Here is a 17,128-nt window from a genome sequence, read left to right as displayed (position 1 = left end):
GAGGCCAGAGACCCCTTAAAGGGCACGATAAGGCCACAGCTGTGGACACTTGGCGCCAACCCCAATTAACAAGATAGAGACTGCAGCTGCAGAAATTACTCCTACAGTCTCACTTCTACCATGTCTTCATGATAAGACAGTGCTACTGAGCTGACTTGATTCATGTCTTAGAGACGTCCTTAAAGTGACTCCCAAGGTCCTGCTCCTTGCCTGCGCTTTCCTCAGTTTCTCTGTCTTTTGTCTTTGGTCCTAGTAAAAGTGGACTGATCCAGAAAACTCTTTGTCTTAGCCCTCGGAGTCTTGAGTTTTAATTAAAGGATTTTGACCCTCCTGGAGCCCTAAAAAAATCATACAATTTGTCTTTTTTGTTTAACCTCTACCATACACTCATTTGGGAGATCGGGGATGTAGGTCAGGACCTGATAATTTTTCATTTTGAGACATTTGAGAGAGATGGACACCATCATGCCAAGCCAGACAGACTATCAGATTTTTTTTTTTCCTAAAAAGACTTGCCAGGGATTTAGCTCAGTGATATAAGCGCCTGCCTGGCAAGCATGAGATCATGAGTTTGATCCCCAGTACCACAAAAAAAAAAAAAAAAAAAAAAAAAAAGACTGAGCCGGGGATTTAGCTAGCGGCCTAAGTGCCTGCTTAGCAAGTACAAGATTATGAATTCAATCCAAAAAAAGACCTAACCATACAATGTCTACAAAAAAACATTTTAAATTTAAAGACTCAAATGGGCTGTAAATACAAGGGAAAATATACATCATGCTAACATTATCAAAAGAAAATACTAACAGCTATATTCATTTCAGATAATGCAGATTTCAAAACACAAAATTTATCGGGGATTACATAATGTCAAAGTAATCAGTTATTTAAGCAGACAAAACAATCTAACAAGCATTTACTTAACAATGGACCATTAAACTTTGTCAGACAGAAAATTGTAGAAATGTAAGAAAAAGTAGGCAAATCCACTATTATAAGTAGATATTTCAACACTTTTCTCAGTAACTGAAAATCCTGTAGACAGAGAATAATAGCTTAATGAATTGAACAGCACCATCAACAAACTTGACCTAAATGACAAAGAATGCTCCATCCAGCAACAGCAAAATACACACCCTTTCCACGTTGACATGGAACATTCATCAAAATACTATATTCTGAGCTACAAAATACATCTGACCAATTTAAATTAAAAAATACCATACAAAGTAAAGTCTCAGGTCACAACTGAATTAAACTAGAAATTAATAACAGAAAGATAGCTGGATAATCTGCAAACAATTGAAGATTATACAACATACTTCTAAATAACACAAGTCAAAGAAGTCTCAAGAAAAGTTTAAAAACATTTTGAAGTGAAAATGAAACTATTTCTCAATTTATAAAATGCATCAAAATAATTTTGAGAGGGAAAATTATAGCTTTGGATACATATACTGTATATTAAAAAGAGAAGATGTAAAATCAATCATCTGAAGTTCCACTTTGAGCCAGACATGGTAGCGCATACCTGTGACACTAACACTGGGAGGCTGAGGCAGGGGGATTGGTGTGCGTTCAAGCCTGTCTCATAAAAGAAAGAAAGAAAGGTAACGTTAGGTTCCCAAAGTGCACGGGCTGGGGCTGCACAGGCCTCTGTCTGTCCACACCGAGGCTGCTGGTCGCTCAGGTCCACAAGGAGCAGAGGGGGCAGTGCTTCAGATGAGCGGGCTGGAGTTTTCCTTCTCAGCATGTGCTTTGGGGTAGAACAAATGGAAACCTAATTCCTACAGCCTAAGAGCTGAAAGAGCTTAACCTCCTCCAGTTAAAAAATAGCGAAAACACAAGCACAGAAGGACAAGAACAGACAACCCATATACAAAAGAGAAAATCCAACCTGTTGTCAGATCTACAAAAGTCGGCTGTGATTTTAAAAAATCAAAGAAAACATTTTAAAATATTCCAATTTTTGTCTTTCTTAAACTGCTTCTGATTATATGAAATGGGAATTTCCACATGGAACCCATACTATGCATGTGTCCAATCTTTAAAAGGTCAACTTGACTCAAAAAGCCACTTCCTTCTGCAAATCTAAACCAAGAAATGCACAAAAAGAAGAAATGCCAATGTTTCTTTCTATATAATTTTAACAGCCATGTGGTTTTTACACTTTATAATATCACCTTATAACATAAACACAAACTACTAAACATGAAGCAGAAATTGGAAATCCACAAACCTATTTAGAAAATTTATTATTCATTCAGAAATTAGTAGATCAAGAAGAGATGAATAAAAAAATAAGAGATGAATATAAAGTATAAAACAAATGTAGGTAATATGTTTTACAAAGTTTGATCTAATATATGCATTTTTTCTAATCACTCATGCAAAATTATGCCTACATTAGTTACAAAGTCAACATCAATCAAAAACTCAAATTCCAAAAAACGATGAATATATTTTCATTCTCAGGTCATAGAGCAATAAAGTTATAAACAAAAGGAGGTGAACATATATCCAGCTGAAGAATTAAAGACTCCTTTTATGAACCCTTGGGTAACAGAAATAAAAATTGAAATTATATATTATTTCAAATTCACTGTATCATAATGAAAAGGTGGACACAGTATGAATGTTTAAGTAACTGGACAAAATTGAGTGGAATATTATGCAGCTATCAAGTGAGATTAAGGAAAAACAGGTTATGAGAGAAAGTGATATAATAAGAATTTTTGTATCGACCACTATTTTTTTTCTTTTGTGGTATTGGGGATCAGACTCATGATCTCATGTTTGCCACATAGGTGCTTATCCCACTGAGCTAACTCTCTGGCCCACAATAAAAATTTCTGAAAGCATACTAGATCCTAGGCATGATGGCACATGCTGGAATCCCAGCACTCTGGAGGCTGAGGCAGGAGGATGTCAAAAATTCAAGGCCACCCTGGATTACAAAGACCTGTTACAAAACAAACAAACAACAACAACAAAAAAAAAAAAGCAGACTGGGAACCTGAATAGGAAATTTGATGAAAATGACAGTGAAAGAAAAGAAAAATACATATATATAGGATAAAAGCAAAAAGATTTTGGAAAACAGTACAAAATAAATGCACCAACAGGTTAACACTGGCACTGTGAATGATTATTTTTTTCTTTTCTTCTTGTTTTATATTTTCCAAAATATTTTTAAGCTAAATAAGAAAGCATGCTGGGCGTGGCGGTGTGTGTCTGTAATCCCAGCACTTGGGAGGTTGAGGCAGGAGGATCCTTGCAAATTTGAGACCAGCCTGGGCTACACAGTGAGCTCAAGATCAACCCAAACTGCATAGCAAGACCCTGTCTCAAAAAGATCAAATAAATAAATAAGAAGGTGAAGGTTTTTTGGCTAGATATTAACTGTATTCACCTGAGGACTAAGAGATTTAGGGATTTGCTGAAGCCACAGATTCAGCTCAGGGCCCATGCCATCTCCTGGCTTCTGTTACTGTGCCTGGCTGAAGACTCCTCTGCAAAAGGAGGAAGCTGGTTCACATCACAGGAAAAGAAAGGGGCTACTACGTGTAAGGACTTGTTAGTGGCTAACAGCATGACACCCGTTCTCTAACAGCCTTTGGCAGCCCGCCAGAGGGCCACCCAGGTAAACTGAAACCAGGAGCAGACTGAAATGAATGAGCCCTAATAACTTCAGAGGGTCCTTGGCTCCCAGCACTCCCTGTCCAGGCCCGGCCTGAGCCCAGGATGCAGGGTGGAACCCATGGCCCAGACCTTTCTGCAGGGCCACCTCTGCCCCGAGGGGGACACCAGCCTCAGTGACTGACAGACACGGGGGGTGGGGGAGGACCAAAAATCTCCCCTCTCCGGCCTTGTCTTGGGCCAGAGATGCCATCAGTTTTGATTCCATCCCATCCTACTTCACCCCCCAACAGTCATCTTGGTCACCAAAGCAAAGCAGGATTCTTAGGGACCTGTAATAAAACAAGAGGGCCTTGGAGGAGACGGGGGTCCTGGGACTGGGGTCGGAGCCCCAGCCAGGCGAGGAGGCCGAACAGACTGGGATGCCTGTAACTCAGGAGTGCACCTCCCTGTCGGGTGGAAGCCTGCGCCTGCCACACTTTGCTGGACGCCATCTATCTCCCTTAGCCTCCCCCATACTAAGGCAGCATCCATCGCTTGCTGCAGGCAGAACCGGACAGAAGGGGGGTGGGGGGCAGCCAGGCTGGTCCAGCCCGGAAGGATGCAGCCTTTCAGGGCCTGTTTCTCTCCCTGAGTGTCCAGGGCTCTCTGAGTTCATGTCCGGCCTGTACTCTGCTTTTCTCTTCCCCCTAAGCCCTCAGCCAGTCTCCTTCTCCCCCCAACTCTGAACCCCCAGTTTCTGCTCAGCACCCACAGTGAGCTCTGTGCCCTGGCTTCCCCCAGACGGGGTGGGCAGTGGGAGAGGTGGACTGGGGGGCCGGGAGGGATGCAGCCTGGACACCGCGGTGGCCACCGAGCCCCCAGGGCCGCAGTGGGGGGGTGTCAGGGGGAGCCGCCCCAGGGACCCAGCCGCCGGACGGCCTCACCCCCGCCACGCACTGCTGGGGTCCCCGGAGCCCCTCCCGGATGCCTGGGCTCCGCCTCCGCCTGGGCCCGCGGTGGTCTCCGTGCTCCGCAGCAGGCAGGGGACCGAGAACCGGGGTGCGGCGGGGACCGTGGGAGTGCAGCGCCTGAGGGCTGAGCTGAGGTTACTTCAAGGATCCTGGCCAGCGCCCAGGAAGAATTAACGGCTGCTGTAAAAAGAAAATTTTCCACTGACTGCTTCAGGTTTCTATTTTGGGGTAAGCTGTTTGGAGACAACAAATGGTGTGTTGTGTATAAAGAAGATGGGTGGAGGAAAGGAGAAGACAGAGAAGGAGGAAGAGGAGAGAAGAGGAAGAGTAGGAAGAAGACAGGAAGAAAAAGAAAGGGAGAGCTGGGCGTGCTGGCGCATGCCTGCCTGTAACCTCAGCACTCGGGAGGCTGAGGCAGGAGGACTGTAGCAAATTCGAGACCAGCCTGGGCTACAAAGTGAGCTCAAGGCCAGCCTGCACTGCACGGTGACACCCTGTCTCAAAAGGATAAAGAGAGAGAGACAGAGAGAGAGACAGAGAGAGAGAGAGAAAGAAAGAAAGAAAGAAAGAAAGAAAGAAAGAAAGAAAGAAAGAAAGAAAGAAAGGAAGGTGGAGGAAGGAGGGGAAAGGAGACGAAAGAAGAAGGGGAAATGGAGGGCAGAGGGTCCCTTGTGCTGTGTTTTATTTTGCAACACTGTTATTGCTAGAACAAACACTGACAGGACTCAGGGCAGCTTTCCAACAAAAAAAGAACAGAAGACTCTTCTGCTTAAGGAGATTAGTAGTGCACAGTTGCTTGGAAAGAAATCAGGTTTTCTAGGCAACCAAATTCATATGTAAGTGACAGGTGACCCAGAAGGACAGCAAGGACAATCCCTGAGGGTGGACATTACCTCAATACTGTTGATCTCCCCCAGGGTGGTGGGCAGAGGGCATGAACAGGCGATCTGCGGAGAAAGAAAGCTGGGTAGCCACCAATCCAGGGCAAGATGCTCAGGCTCAAACTCAGCCAGGGAGAGGCAAGGTGGGCTTTGTTTGTTTGTTTTTGTGGAGCTGGGATTGAACCCAGAGCCTCTAGGAAATAGGAGAGTTTATACAACAATGAGATGTCAGCTCACACCTACCAGACTGGCAGAAATAAAAACACTGACGAAAACCAGGTGTCGCCAAGCACGTGGGTGATGGAAACTCACTCACGTGAGTTGGGTACAAACTGATGCCACTCTGGAATTTACCAATAGCTGTGGGGGTTGAAGAGAAACATTTTTCAAACAATCTCTCTTCTTGAGGTCAACTGTTCCTCTTCCAGGCCAATACCCAGAGGAAATGTTGTATTTGGATTCTCTGTAACATGCAGTGATGTTGGTTGTAGTATCATTATAATGACAAAAATCAGAAACAGCCTGTCTCCAAATAAGATCCCATGAGTGTTTCATGTTACCTGCTATATTGTTCTGTGTTCAAATGTTTTCAAAAGTTAAAAGTAATGGGTGCAATCATTTCAATGAATGAAGGCCGGTTAACATTGTTTCAGTCTCCGTCACCTTAGAAGCCCCCATCCATCGCCCCCAGCCTTCCCATCAGCCTCCTCGCCCTCATCCCTTGGTGGATCCCAGATGTGGCTGTGACTTACACCTTCTCTTTTTGCCACATGCTTGCCATCCAGGCCTCCATCATAAATCAAACCTCCCCAGTGAGGTTTTCCCACCTTCTCAAGCCCCGTCCTGAATTTCCCACACGGCCTGGAGTCTGTGTCAATTGTTTCCTCCTTAGGTGAGTTTTCCCCCGAGGTTTCGTATCCTCTTTTGACCCTCTCGGTCTACGTCACTACCTTTCCATAACACCTCCTTGTCAAACTCAACTCCAGTCCTGGTCCTTTCCTGGACTCCAATCCTTGCTCTTTGACTGCATTTGGGACACTTCTCTTTCAATATTCTCAGGACTGAAGATCTGCATCACGAGTTCCAGTTTAATTTGCTTACTGGTCAAGCATGTGTCACCAGAGAGAAGGGCAGACAGAGTCAGCCCTCGAAGTCAAAACGAGTGGGCTTCTCTGCTTTACAGCTCAGCTTGTGTTTCCTGCCAACCTAGGACTGGCTGAACACATGTCAGACATTCATCAAGCTTCCCAAGATGCCTTCCTCTTCCCTGTTAACGTCTGTGCAGAAAGAAATATAATTTTATTTATCCCATTTGGCACTGTGACAGGTGTTTTGGTTTGACTTAAGGACTTATATTTTTTAAGGACTTATATATTAATTATGAAATTTTTTAGCCACGATCTCTTTCCATATTCTTTGCCCTCCTTTCTTTTATTCTCTTTCTGGAATCCTAGTAAACATTTCACAGAGCCAAATCACCAGGAAACAGCTTTTTCAAACTGCTTCTGTATGCATTTCTCCTGGCTTGTATTCTTGCCGGTACCAGGGATCGAACTCACAACCCCGCGTTTGCAAGGCAGTCACTTATGCCACTGAGCTAAATCCCTAGCCCTCCTGGTTTGTGTTCTGTGAGAATTTTTCAGTGCTGGTTTCTAGTTCACAAGTTATTTCTTCAACTGTGTTCAACTTACAGTGCATCCTACCTTCTACCTTGAGTTTTCATTTCCAGTACAGTTAATACTTATGATCTTGAGCTGTTCTGGTTTAATTTCTTTACTTTCTACAAGTTCTCTTCCTCTTACAGTAAAACCCTTTTCACATTGGTCCATGATTTGCATTTCTTTGGGAGTGGACCCAGGCTCCAGTTGTTCACTCTTATACGCTTTGAATTTTGAGTATGCAAGCAAATTTCTCTTGAGTAGAAAAAAAAATGTTTCACTCTCTTCTCTTTGTCTTCCTCTTCCTGATGTTTTAAGCAGCCTCTCGGGTTTCAGGGCTCCCAGTAGGAACCAGTAGGAACACAGTGGCTCTGGGCTGTCACCTTTTAATCCGCAGAAATATACATGGAAGTCCCTGTGTCAAGAGAAAACCAGGCTCCAGGAAGCACTTCATTAACTTTCCAGTCCTGGTGTCTCTGTATCAACAATGAACCCTCAAGAGCCAGACCCCAGAAAGGCCAGAGCCCAGGAAGCCAACCCTGACTGCAGCCCGGATTCCACCACTGCAGCCACGCCGACCTTGCTTCTGGATGCACAGCCTTCTCTCTTCCCACCTTCTCGTATTCTCAGCTGGACCGTCACCACGTGTCACAGCACAGCAGTCACACCGTTTTGGATAGAAATCACATGCCTGCTTCTCATCAACTCTCTCCTAATTTCATAACCCATTTTTGAGCCCATCCACTTTTGTAAAACCTTTCTGACAGCTGCCAGGAAAATGAACTCTGGTCTCTACATCTTCGACTCTGCCATATTCTACTTTCTATTTAGCTTTCACTCAACAAGTATTTCTTGAAAACCCAGGAAGCCCTTTTTGGGCTGAAGCAGGGGGGTAGCATGAGGAGACCTTCACCGGAAAGGATAGGGCAGAAGTTAGGAGGCCACTGCAGAGACCCAGGCTGGAGATGAAAGCCACACAGATGAACCTGAGGATCCAAGGGGTGCAAAGTAAGAATGGCAGAGGTGAACTCGTGCTGACACGGTCTTCGTGACTGAGACAGAGCAAAGTCCTGGTAGTTTCAGAGCTGCAAACTAGGAGATCTATAACAGTCCGTAGAACTGAATTGGCCAGGGAGACAGCAGGCAACTGCACGGCTGTGATTCCACCTTTTCTTTCTAGTGCACATCTCAGGAGCCAGAGCAGAGGGCTCTGATGAACTTCCTGCTCCTGCCCTGCCCAGTATTTTGAATATTTTTAATGTGTGTGAATTAAAATCTTTTCATTGCCATAGTTCTAAAACTGACACTTTACCAGGTATGATGGTGCACATGTGTAATCCTGGCACTCAGCAGGCTGAGGCAGGAGGCTCACTGTGAGTTTAAGGCCAGCCTGGCCTCTGTAGTGAGTTCAACACCAGCCTGATTACACACTGAGACTATCTCCCAAAAAACCCCCCAAAATAAAGTCAAAACAGAAACAGACATTTTGAGAATAACAAAGGCCTATCTACTTGTTTTGTTTTCTCTACATATTTTGAAAAATACAGGACTTGTGTGACAGAGTGCAGTCATTCCCAGTTCCTCATCCCATGAGAGTGCCACAGGCTGGGCTGCGAGACCTCACCTGCCCATGACAGGCAGGCCCAGCCCAGTGCTCTGCACACCTGGGCTGCAGAGCCAGTGCTTCCAAGCCTGTGCAATCGCACCTGTTCTTTTGCCTTGTGCAGAGCGGATGTCGCTGTGGTTACATCGAAAATTCACCACCAATTGTGAAAAGTATCTTTGGGGTCACAAAGCTTCCTTGGTGGGTTTGACATGCTGCATTGATATGCCCCCCACGGTGCTCTGTGGAAAGGGGCTGCTACCCTTGGCTTAGCTATGAGGCTGGAAAGCCCCCAAATCAGCGGTAGCTCACTTCCGCTTGTTTTCAAGCAGTACACCCCCCAAAAGTCCAGCCATCATCACACTCGGAGACCTGGTTCCCTAGATCCAAACCTCTGAGGGTTGACCTAGTGCCACCCTAACTAGGCAACGTATATGTCCATGTCCACCCATCCTCTTTGTCACCCTTCAGATTGCATCCTTGAGTCAGCAGGGTCACAGGATACTCCTCCTGCAGTAGGGACAGTAACCAAACAAAATGGGAAGCGGCCATCTACAGCAAGGCTTGCCATGTTGATGACCTGTCTGCTTCCTTGTTCTCATTCGTCTGAGCGGAAGAACAGCACAGCGCGTACACCCAGGAACACACACACAAATCATCGAGGAGCTTTTTCTTTCCCTATCTCCTCCATCTTCCATCTGAAAATGTTCCACGTGCTGGAGTAATCCTCAGTGAGGCAGGTATGTATATCACAGCAGAGCTAATACAGCAACTGCATAAATGGAGAAACTGCTGAAATGTCCATTAGTAGGAGATTTAAATGTTAGAATGTATAAATATATAATATGTACCCATGTAGAAGAGTGGGGTGGCATCGTAGTGTGTGCCTGTAATCCCAGCACTTGGGAGACTGAGGCAGGAGGACAATTTTGAGTGCCAGGCCAGCCTCAGGCCAGCCTGAGATCTCCTCGTTTGCAGCTCTGAAACTACAGAAAGACTTCAAGGCCACCCTAAACTACATAGTGAGACCCTGTCTTAAAAAGCCAATAGATAAATAAATAAATAAAGTGGATCTACATCTGCTGACATGGAAAGTTTTCCTTCTGCTAAATAACAAAGGTAAGTTGCAGTGTGTCTATGTATATGTAGATATATTAACAACCCCACATGTCTAAAACAATGCATAAACATCTGTTTGTGCACAGATAATATCTGAGGAACACACTCAACTATAACAGTGGTTTTTTTCTAAAGTGATGACAATCAAAAACGTTGAGACAGAAGACTTTGTACTCACTTTTTGCACTGTCTGATTTTTTTTATAAGAATATATTACTTTTACTGGGCCTGTTGGTGCACAGCTGTACTCCCAGCACTCTGGGAGGTCACAAGCCTGAGCCCAGCTTGGGGAATTTAACAATGAGTGAGACCCTGTCTCAAAATAAAAATAAGAAAGGGCTGGGGATGTAGCTCAGTGTGAAGGCTACAGGTTCAATACCCAGTAACCCATACCCAACCCTGAAAAGAATATTCTTGTAACTTAAGACACTTAAATTTGCTTTTTTGAAATATAAAATGTTCCATTTCATGGTTAAACACTTTAGATGCTGGGGTGATGCTGGTGGTGAAATCAAAATAATTGAAAAAAAGGCACCACGCCCTCAAAGGCTGGGGCTACAGCTGAGTGGTAGAACACTTGCCCTGGGTCTGATCCCTAGCACAATAAATACAAACCGAAATAAATGAAATAAGCAAATGTAAAGCCCATCCAACACTTGTTTGCTTTCCTTTAGCGATCAGGGAAGTGCAGTCCAGTGGACACAGCTCAGTCCATGCAGTGCTGTGACTTCCTGAGCTCTGCCACACCCATTGGGGTGCAGCGGGGAGGCAGACCACGGAGCAGGCTGTATCCAGAATCACCAGCAGCAATGGGAGGGGTGCCAATAGGGGATTCTAAGGAGGAAGCTGGTGAAAGGGGAAGAAAGTGTGCCATTGAGGCTGGAAGGCAAGAAGGAAGAGATCAGATCACAGGGACAAAAGTGGGAAAGCTGCGGGCCTCCCCCACTCCCACACGGGCACACTTTTTCCCAGCCCCCAGCCCAGGGGAGGAGAGAAAGGAGGTGCAAGTCAGGCGGGGAGGAGGTCGGGGTGTGGCACAGCAGGTAGCAGACTTGTAGGCCAGGCAGGACAGCCAGGCAAAATCGGGCACCGGAAGCCTTGAGGCTGGGAGGGGTCAGCCCACACAAGGGCTGGTGAAGCCAGCCAGGGGTTGAGTTTCCAGGTGGAGGGGAGCTGCAGGGGTGATGGCTGTTGGGCTGCTGCCTAAGAGGCAATGAGGCTGTGTGGTCAGCAGAGGAGGCAGGTGCCACCAAGGTGTCCCCTCTAACGCTGGAACAGGCCTGGACTGCCCTTCTCGAGTTCCCCAGAAGTGGCCGGGTCACCTGCTCCTCTCCATGCCCGGCCTCAGTGCCTCAGTGCAGAAGCCCTAAGGCGACATGGAGTGAGGGCCAGCGAATGGGACACTTTGCTCCCTTCCTGCCTCTCATCCTGGTCTCCTGAATGCTTTCGTCCGCCTTCACCTGTGTCTGTTACTCGCACCAAAGAGCCACGTGCATGGCCATTTCCAAGCACTTTTCTGTGCCCCCAAACCCCCGGTTTTCAGTGCCCACAGCTGCTCCCAGCCCCTCCTTGGGCTGGAAGGTGACAACCGCGAAAACAGAGCGACTCGCCGCAGCGGGGGCTTCGGGTGACATCACATCCTCCAAAATCGACGTCGGGCCTCGCCGCCGGCCCAAGGGTGCAACTTCCCCACTGCGCATCCCCTGGCTCCTGGGCGCTCCCTTCACGCCTGGACTCCAGGCTCTGCCCTGCGCCGAGGAGCGCGCGCCATGGCCCCGCGAGGAAGCGCCTGGCTGCTGCTGCTGCCGGTGGCCCTGCTGCTCGGTGAGTCGGTGGCGACCACGGGGCAGGGGTGGGACAGCAGATGGGGGAGGTCGGGCTCCGGGCTCAGCCTCGCTGCTTCTCCCCACACCCTGCAGACGCCGCCACGGCCCAAGGTGCCAGTCAGTTCCGAATGTCACCCCGTGAACTGGTCGCGCAAGTCGGCACCAAAGTGACCCTGCGCTGTGAGGTGCTGGTGCCTAACGCGCCGGCGGGATGCTCGTGGCTCTTCCAGCCCCGCCACGACGCCAAAGGTCCCACCTTCCTCCTGTACCATTCGGCGTCCGGGACCAAGTTGGCCCCAGGGCTGGAACAGAAGCGATTCAGCCCCTCGAAGAGCAGTAACACCTACACCCTCACGGTGAACAGCTTCCAGAAGCGAGACGAAGGCTACTACTTCTGCTCGGTCTCCGGCAACATGATGCTCTACTTCAGCCCGTTCGTTCCCGTCTTCCTGCCAGGTGCGAGCGCAGGGCGCGTCTCCGCAGGGCGGCTCGGGGCTCACCCTCAAACGCATTTTTCATTTTATGTTATATTTTGGTTCTTTGAGACAGGAGTTTGCTGTGTAGCTCAGGCTGGCCTGGATCTCGTGGTGATCCTCCTGCCTCTGCCGTCTTGAGTGCTGGGTTTCCAGGCAGGTGTGAGCCACCCACTCGGTCCGAAAAGGTTTTTCACACCTCTTAACCCCCTGGGGGTTACTTAGATACTATTCCCAAGCACAGACTGAAAAACCAAGCTGCAGAGTGGGCCCAATAGGGACCGGAAACGGCTTTTTGTCCCCGCTGATCTAAGTTCAGTTGCTTGCGAGATCCTGGGCAAATTACTGAAATCCCTCGCACCTTTGTTTGTCCCCCAGTACAAAAATAGATTGTGTACCCGGCTCACAGGTCACACGGAGGGCAGCGGGCAGCGGGCAGCGGCTCTGCCCACAGCACCAGGGTCCCTGCTACCCAGCGTCCTTTCTCCCTTACGGGGAGAACCAAGAGGAGGCGCGCCCTTGGATGCAGGGGTGTAGGGATGCTGAGCGAGGACCGAGCCCGAGGCATCTGCCGCCTCTCCCAGCTCCCCACTCAACCGCCCTGTTGCTCCCGCAGCTCCTCGCACCACGACGCCCCCTCCCCCTCCCACCACGCCGACCCCCAGCGTGCAGCCCACGTCGGTGCGCCCCGAGACGTGTGTGGTCTCTAAGGGCGCAGCAGGTAAGGCCTGCGTGAGTTCCCGGCGGGCCGCAGGGGACACCCACTGCGGGGGTCACTCGGATCCTCCGATCCTGGAAGGCGGTCCAGATTTGGGGGAAACAGTCGGGGGCGGGGAGTGGTGCTGGCGATGGCGGGGTGCGGCGGGACGGCGATCGCGGCCAATCGCTAAATGTGGAAGCAGGTGCGAGGTGGCTGGATCTCTCCTGTGATGTCTACATCTGGGCGCCCCTGGCCAGCACATGCGCGGCCCTTCTGCTGGCACTGGTCATCACGATCATCTGCCACCGCAGTAAGTCCTGGGGAACCCCCGGGGGGACGCTGCCCCGCGCCCGCCCTTTGCGCTCGCTCCAGCAGCCCTTGAGAGGAGTTGGGGGCACGTTTCAGATTCCGGAACTACATTGCAGGACCAGGGACAGCCCGTTTTTCCTGGAGATAAAAGGCAGGAAAGCCTTTCCTCCCCTTTTTCCACTCCAGGAAAAAGTTTTTGCAAACAGCGTCTTAATGGCGAGCTGTAGGAGTGCGCGTTCCACCCGCAAAACTCAGTTCGCAGCCAGAGTCCCGATTTGTTGCAAACAGCGGAGCGCGTGGGGGTGGGGTGCAGGTCTGTACCTGAGCCCTGAAACCTGGGTCAAACGTTGACTGGTTTCAAGGTTTGGCTTGGCCCCCACCCCACGAACCCCTACCTCTCTTTGAGTTCCATGTAAATGACTGTGCCAGCGCAGGTCTGCAGAATCGGCACGTTCGCCCACATCTGTGCTTGCAATGTTTTTAAAATTAATGTTTGAGAGGGAAGAACTAGGAAAAGAGGAGGAACTGCATACGGACACCACTGGGGCACTCACTTTCCTCCTTTCTTCTTATCCAGGGAACAGACAACGCGTTTGCAAATGTCCTAGGTGAGTCTCTTTTATCCCAGTGGCAGGGAGTGGTGAGGGGCTGTGGCTGTGGTCTCGCTTAGCTGTGGTCAGCTAAGCCTTGAACGAAAAGGCTAGCGCTGTGGCTGAGGTTTTTTTTTTTTTTTTTTTTTTTTTTGTTTGTTTTTTGTCTTTTTTCCTTTTAATCGGTACCGGGCATCGAACTCACGACTGCCTGCTTCCAAGGCAGGCGCTTATGCCGCTGAGCTAAATCCCCAGCATCTGTGGCTGAGCTCTTGATAGGGGGTTGGGGAGTGGGGGTGGGGAAGGTTTGGCAAGATCATTCTAAATCTTCATTTGGCTTAGCACCAGAAAAGCCACCCACCGGAGGCTTCCTGGTATTCTGTTCAGCTCCTCGAATATCTGTGGGCCTCTTTTGGGGGGATAATTCCATGCAGATTCCACTGCTTTCTTGAGAAACCCCCATTCCCTTCTTATGGTCTCTTCTCTCGCATACCCCAGCCCCACCTCGTGGCCTCTGGTATTAATTCCCCTATGTCAACACAGGGCCTTGATTTAATGCCAAAGATAGGAGGAAAGTAATTAGCTCTCTGGCAACTCAAATGACTTCCTCGTTCAGTTTAGCGTAAGCATTCAGCATTTGGCAAAACAAAACAAAACAAAAAGTCCTTCAGTGAGAAAGACCTCAGTCTGCTCTCCCTGGTTCTCAGGCAGAAGCAACATTTCAGTCCTAGGGAAATCTCAGCCACGCAAGAGCCTGCAGTGTGAGGTCTCTTACTCCTCACAGCAGCCACCTATGGCAGGTGTCACGTCATGGTCCCAACTCACAGATCTCTGCTTCGAGGTTAGGAAACCCACCCGAGGGGGCAGAGGCAGGCCGACACTTGACACTCGATTATCTTCTGCAAAAAACCCACAGTTGCTTTACAGTCACCCCTGTGAGCTGGGGCTCCTTGAGTTTTACCTCTGCACACTGAACCTTGGACAGGAAATACATTTTTTTTGTGTGTGTCTTTTTCATTTTTATTGGTACCAGGGATCGAACTCACGACCTCCTGCTTGCAAGGCAGGTGCTTATGCCGCTGAGCTAAATCCCCAGCCCCCCCAAATACATTTTTTAAAGAACAGACATTTCCTCCTTGTCATTATTCCCCAAACAATACAGCATTTACATCGTATGAGGGGTTACAAATAATCTAGAGGTGATTTAGTGATTTGTCCAAAGCCACATGGCATCCAAGTAACAGAGTTGAGACTTTCAAAGCTCAGTCCCAGTGTTAAGAGTAACCAACGAAATACACGAATTCCTTCCAATAGATGAAAATATTTCAGATCTTATACCTGAGCTTCCATTTTATCCTTCTTGGTATTCCCCTGTACAAATCTAGGGGCATCTTTATGCATCATTAAACACTGGGAATATAATGAATTCCCAATGCATATGTTGCTGCAATTCTAACGATAAAAACTCTAAAAACCAAGAAGGATTTTTAGTATTTTTATTACTTGGAACATAGTTGGAAACTTTTGCAAGAACTGAGTCCTGCCCTGAGAGGTAAAGCTATGCAGATTAAACTCACCTGCTGGGTTCACACAGCTGAGTGAATCACTCCGTGACCCCAGGGCTACTCAGCCTCAGGGTGTTTTAGAGGACAGGCTATGTGCACATGACATTCCTGACAAATTAGCCCATGGATGACTGCCCTGGATTAAATTAACAGCAATTTGTCTGGGTCAGCAAAGGTAATTTTAGGTCAAGTGGCCATCCACTAGGGTCACCCCCTGTTAGCCCTGGGATCCTCAGGGCTGAGAGTCACATCAGCCCCAGCCTTTTACCTCCCTGGTGACCTTGACAAAGGCTGTAAGCACCTAGGCTAACTGGGCCCAGATCTTGCCTCAGCCACCTCCCAGTTCTGCGACCCTGGGCCACCCAGTGCCAACTCCATGGCTGCTGTTTCCTGTGGCTGCTGTGAGGAACAAGCAAGATGGCATGGATTGAGTGCTCTGAGGGGCTGCCGAGGCCGTTCACTCCACCCCACACTGGCACTCCAGGGACAAGTTCTCAGACTCTGAGGGGTCAGGGAGCTGGTCATGGATGGATGCTGCATTGGAAGGGCTCCTGCTACTCTGACATTCCTTTCTTCTCTTTCAGGCCCCAAGCCAGGTCTGGAGGCAAACCCAGCCCTTCAGGGAAGTTAGTCTAACAACATGGCGCCCAGCCTGTGCGAAGCCACTACATGACTTTATACTGAGATCATTCCTTGGACAGCAAGTGCTCCTCTTTTGGGTTTCCCAGTCTTCCTTCCTATGTATTTGTTCTCATTACTATTTTAGTGGGCATGGGGTGGGAAGAGTTGCTTTTTCGTTAGACAAAAAATAAAACCATGTAGCATCTGCAGCTCACAAGGGTCACAGGGCTGTTACCTCACACAGGGGTTAGGGTAGCAAGCAGGGCTCTCAGGTACTGGAATTCACTCCCTTCCACTCACTTGAGGGTGGGCAGCACCCAGGGGTCATTTATCCCTCATCATGCTCCTCCACCCACTTGAGCTCAGATGCCACCCAAAGAGCAGTCTATCTAAACCCAGGCCAAAGCACATGCAACTGCTTTTTGAACCCGAGAGCCTAATTTATCTGCAGAGAATGCAGTGCTCCTTTGTCACTTATATCTGTCCATGACCTTTAATAAATGTGCTGCTTTTCCCTCACTATCCAATGTCTGATTTGCAATTCTGTGCTCGCCCTGTGCAAGAGCTTGGAAGCCGTGGGGCCCCCCCACACAACAGTTACACTGTGGTGGGGCTGGAGGCAGCCTCGGCATCCTTTGGTCTAAACCTTTCCCTGACAACCAGAGGAGGCTGAAGCTCAGAATGGGTGCAACTCGGCCAATGACAATAAGGTAGGGCTGGAGGTTGGAGCCCTTGCCTGTCAGTCCTGGGCTCCTTCCTTCACACCATCCAGGATCCTCTTTCAGAGGCCAGGGGCTCAAGGTGGGGTGGTTGTGATTCAAAGCATGATTGGGTGTCAGATCCAAGGAGGCAATGAAACGAAGACAAGAGAATTTCTGCCTTGACAGGTTCAAGGATGTTAACACCAGACCTTCCTATAATGAAACATTTAATTGTATAGGCTGAGTATCAGCTGAAACCAAGATACTATTAAGGGAGTCACCTGTGCTAGGGAAAGCAGAACAGAAAGCTGAAAAATTATAATAGTATGTATTCCTATAATAAAGGAACTCAATCCCAGAAAATTAATCCCTCCATTGCTAAAGAAAATCACTGTGAAATTCCTTTAAGGCCAGACTGCTCTCCCAGCCCCTGCAGAGCCAGGGATGAAGCTTTGCAAGTATGATCAACCATCTGTAACACATTTGAGAGCAG

At 48.3% G+C, this 17,128-nt stretch overlaps 1 protein-coding gene across 4 annotated transcripts; it reads left to right on the top strand.

Moving 5' to 3' along the window:
* The first annotated feature begins 7,355 nt into the window (after positions 1-7,355).
* Positions 7,356-16,456, top strand: Cd8a (CD8 subunit alpha). Of its 4 annotated transcripts, none has more exons than XM_063229330.1 (7): positions 7,356-9,471; positions 11,394-11,674; positions 11,770-12,132; positions 12,766-12,870; positions 13,052-13,159; positions 13,736-13,766; positions 15,898-16,456. In XM_063229330.1, the coding sequence occupies exons 2-7, from the start codon at positions 11,620-11,622 to the stop codon at positions 15,947-15,949; spliced, it is 714 nt and encodes a 237-aa protein (XP_063085400.1). In that variant the 5' UTR covers positions 7,356-9,471; positions 11,394-11,619; the 3' UTR covers positions 15,950-16,456.
* Positions 16,457-17,128: the final 672 nt, after the last annotated feature.

This window comes from Cavia porcellus, unplaced genomic scaffold (assembly GCF_034190915.1).
Source record: "Cavia porcellus strain 051 isolate PalLab524CR breed Dunkin Hartley unplaced genomic scaffold, mCavPor4.1 scaffold_18, whole genome shotgun sequence".
Classification (NCBI taxonomy): Eukaryota; Metazoa; Chordata; class Mammalia; order Rodentia; family Caviidae; genus Cavia; species Cavia porcellus.
This window is presented reverse-complemented; position numbering and strand designations above follow the sequence as displayed.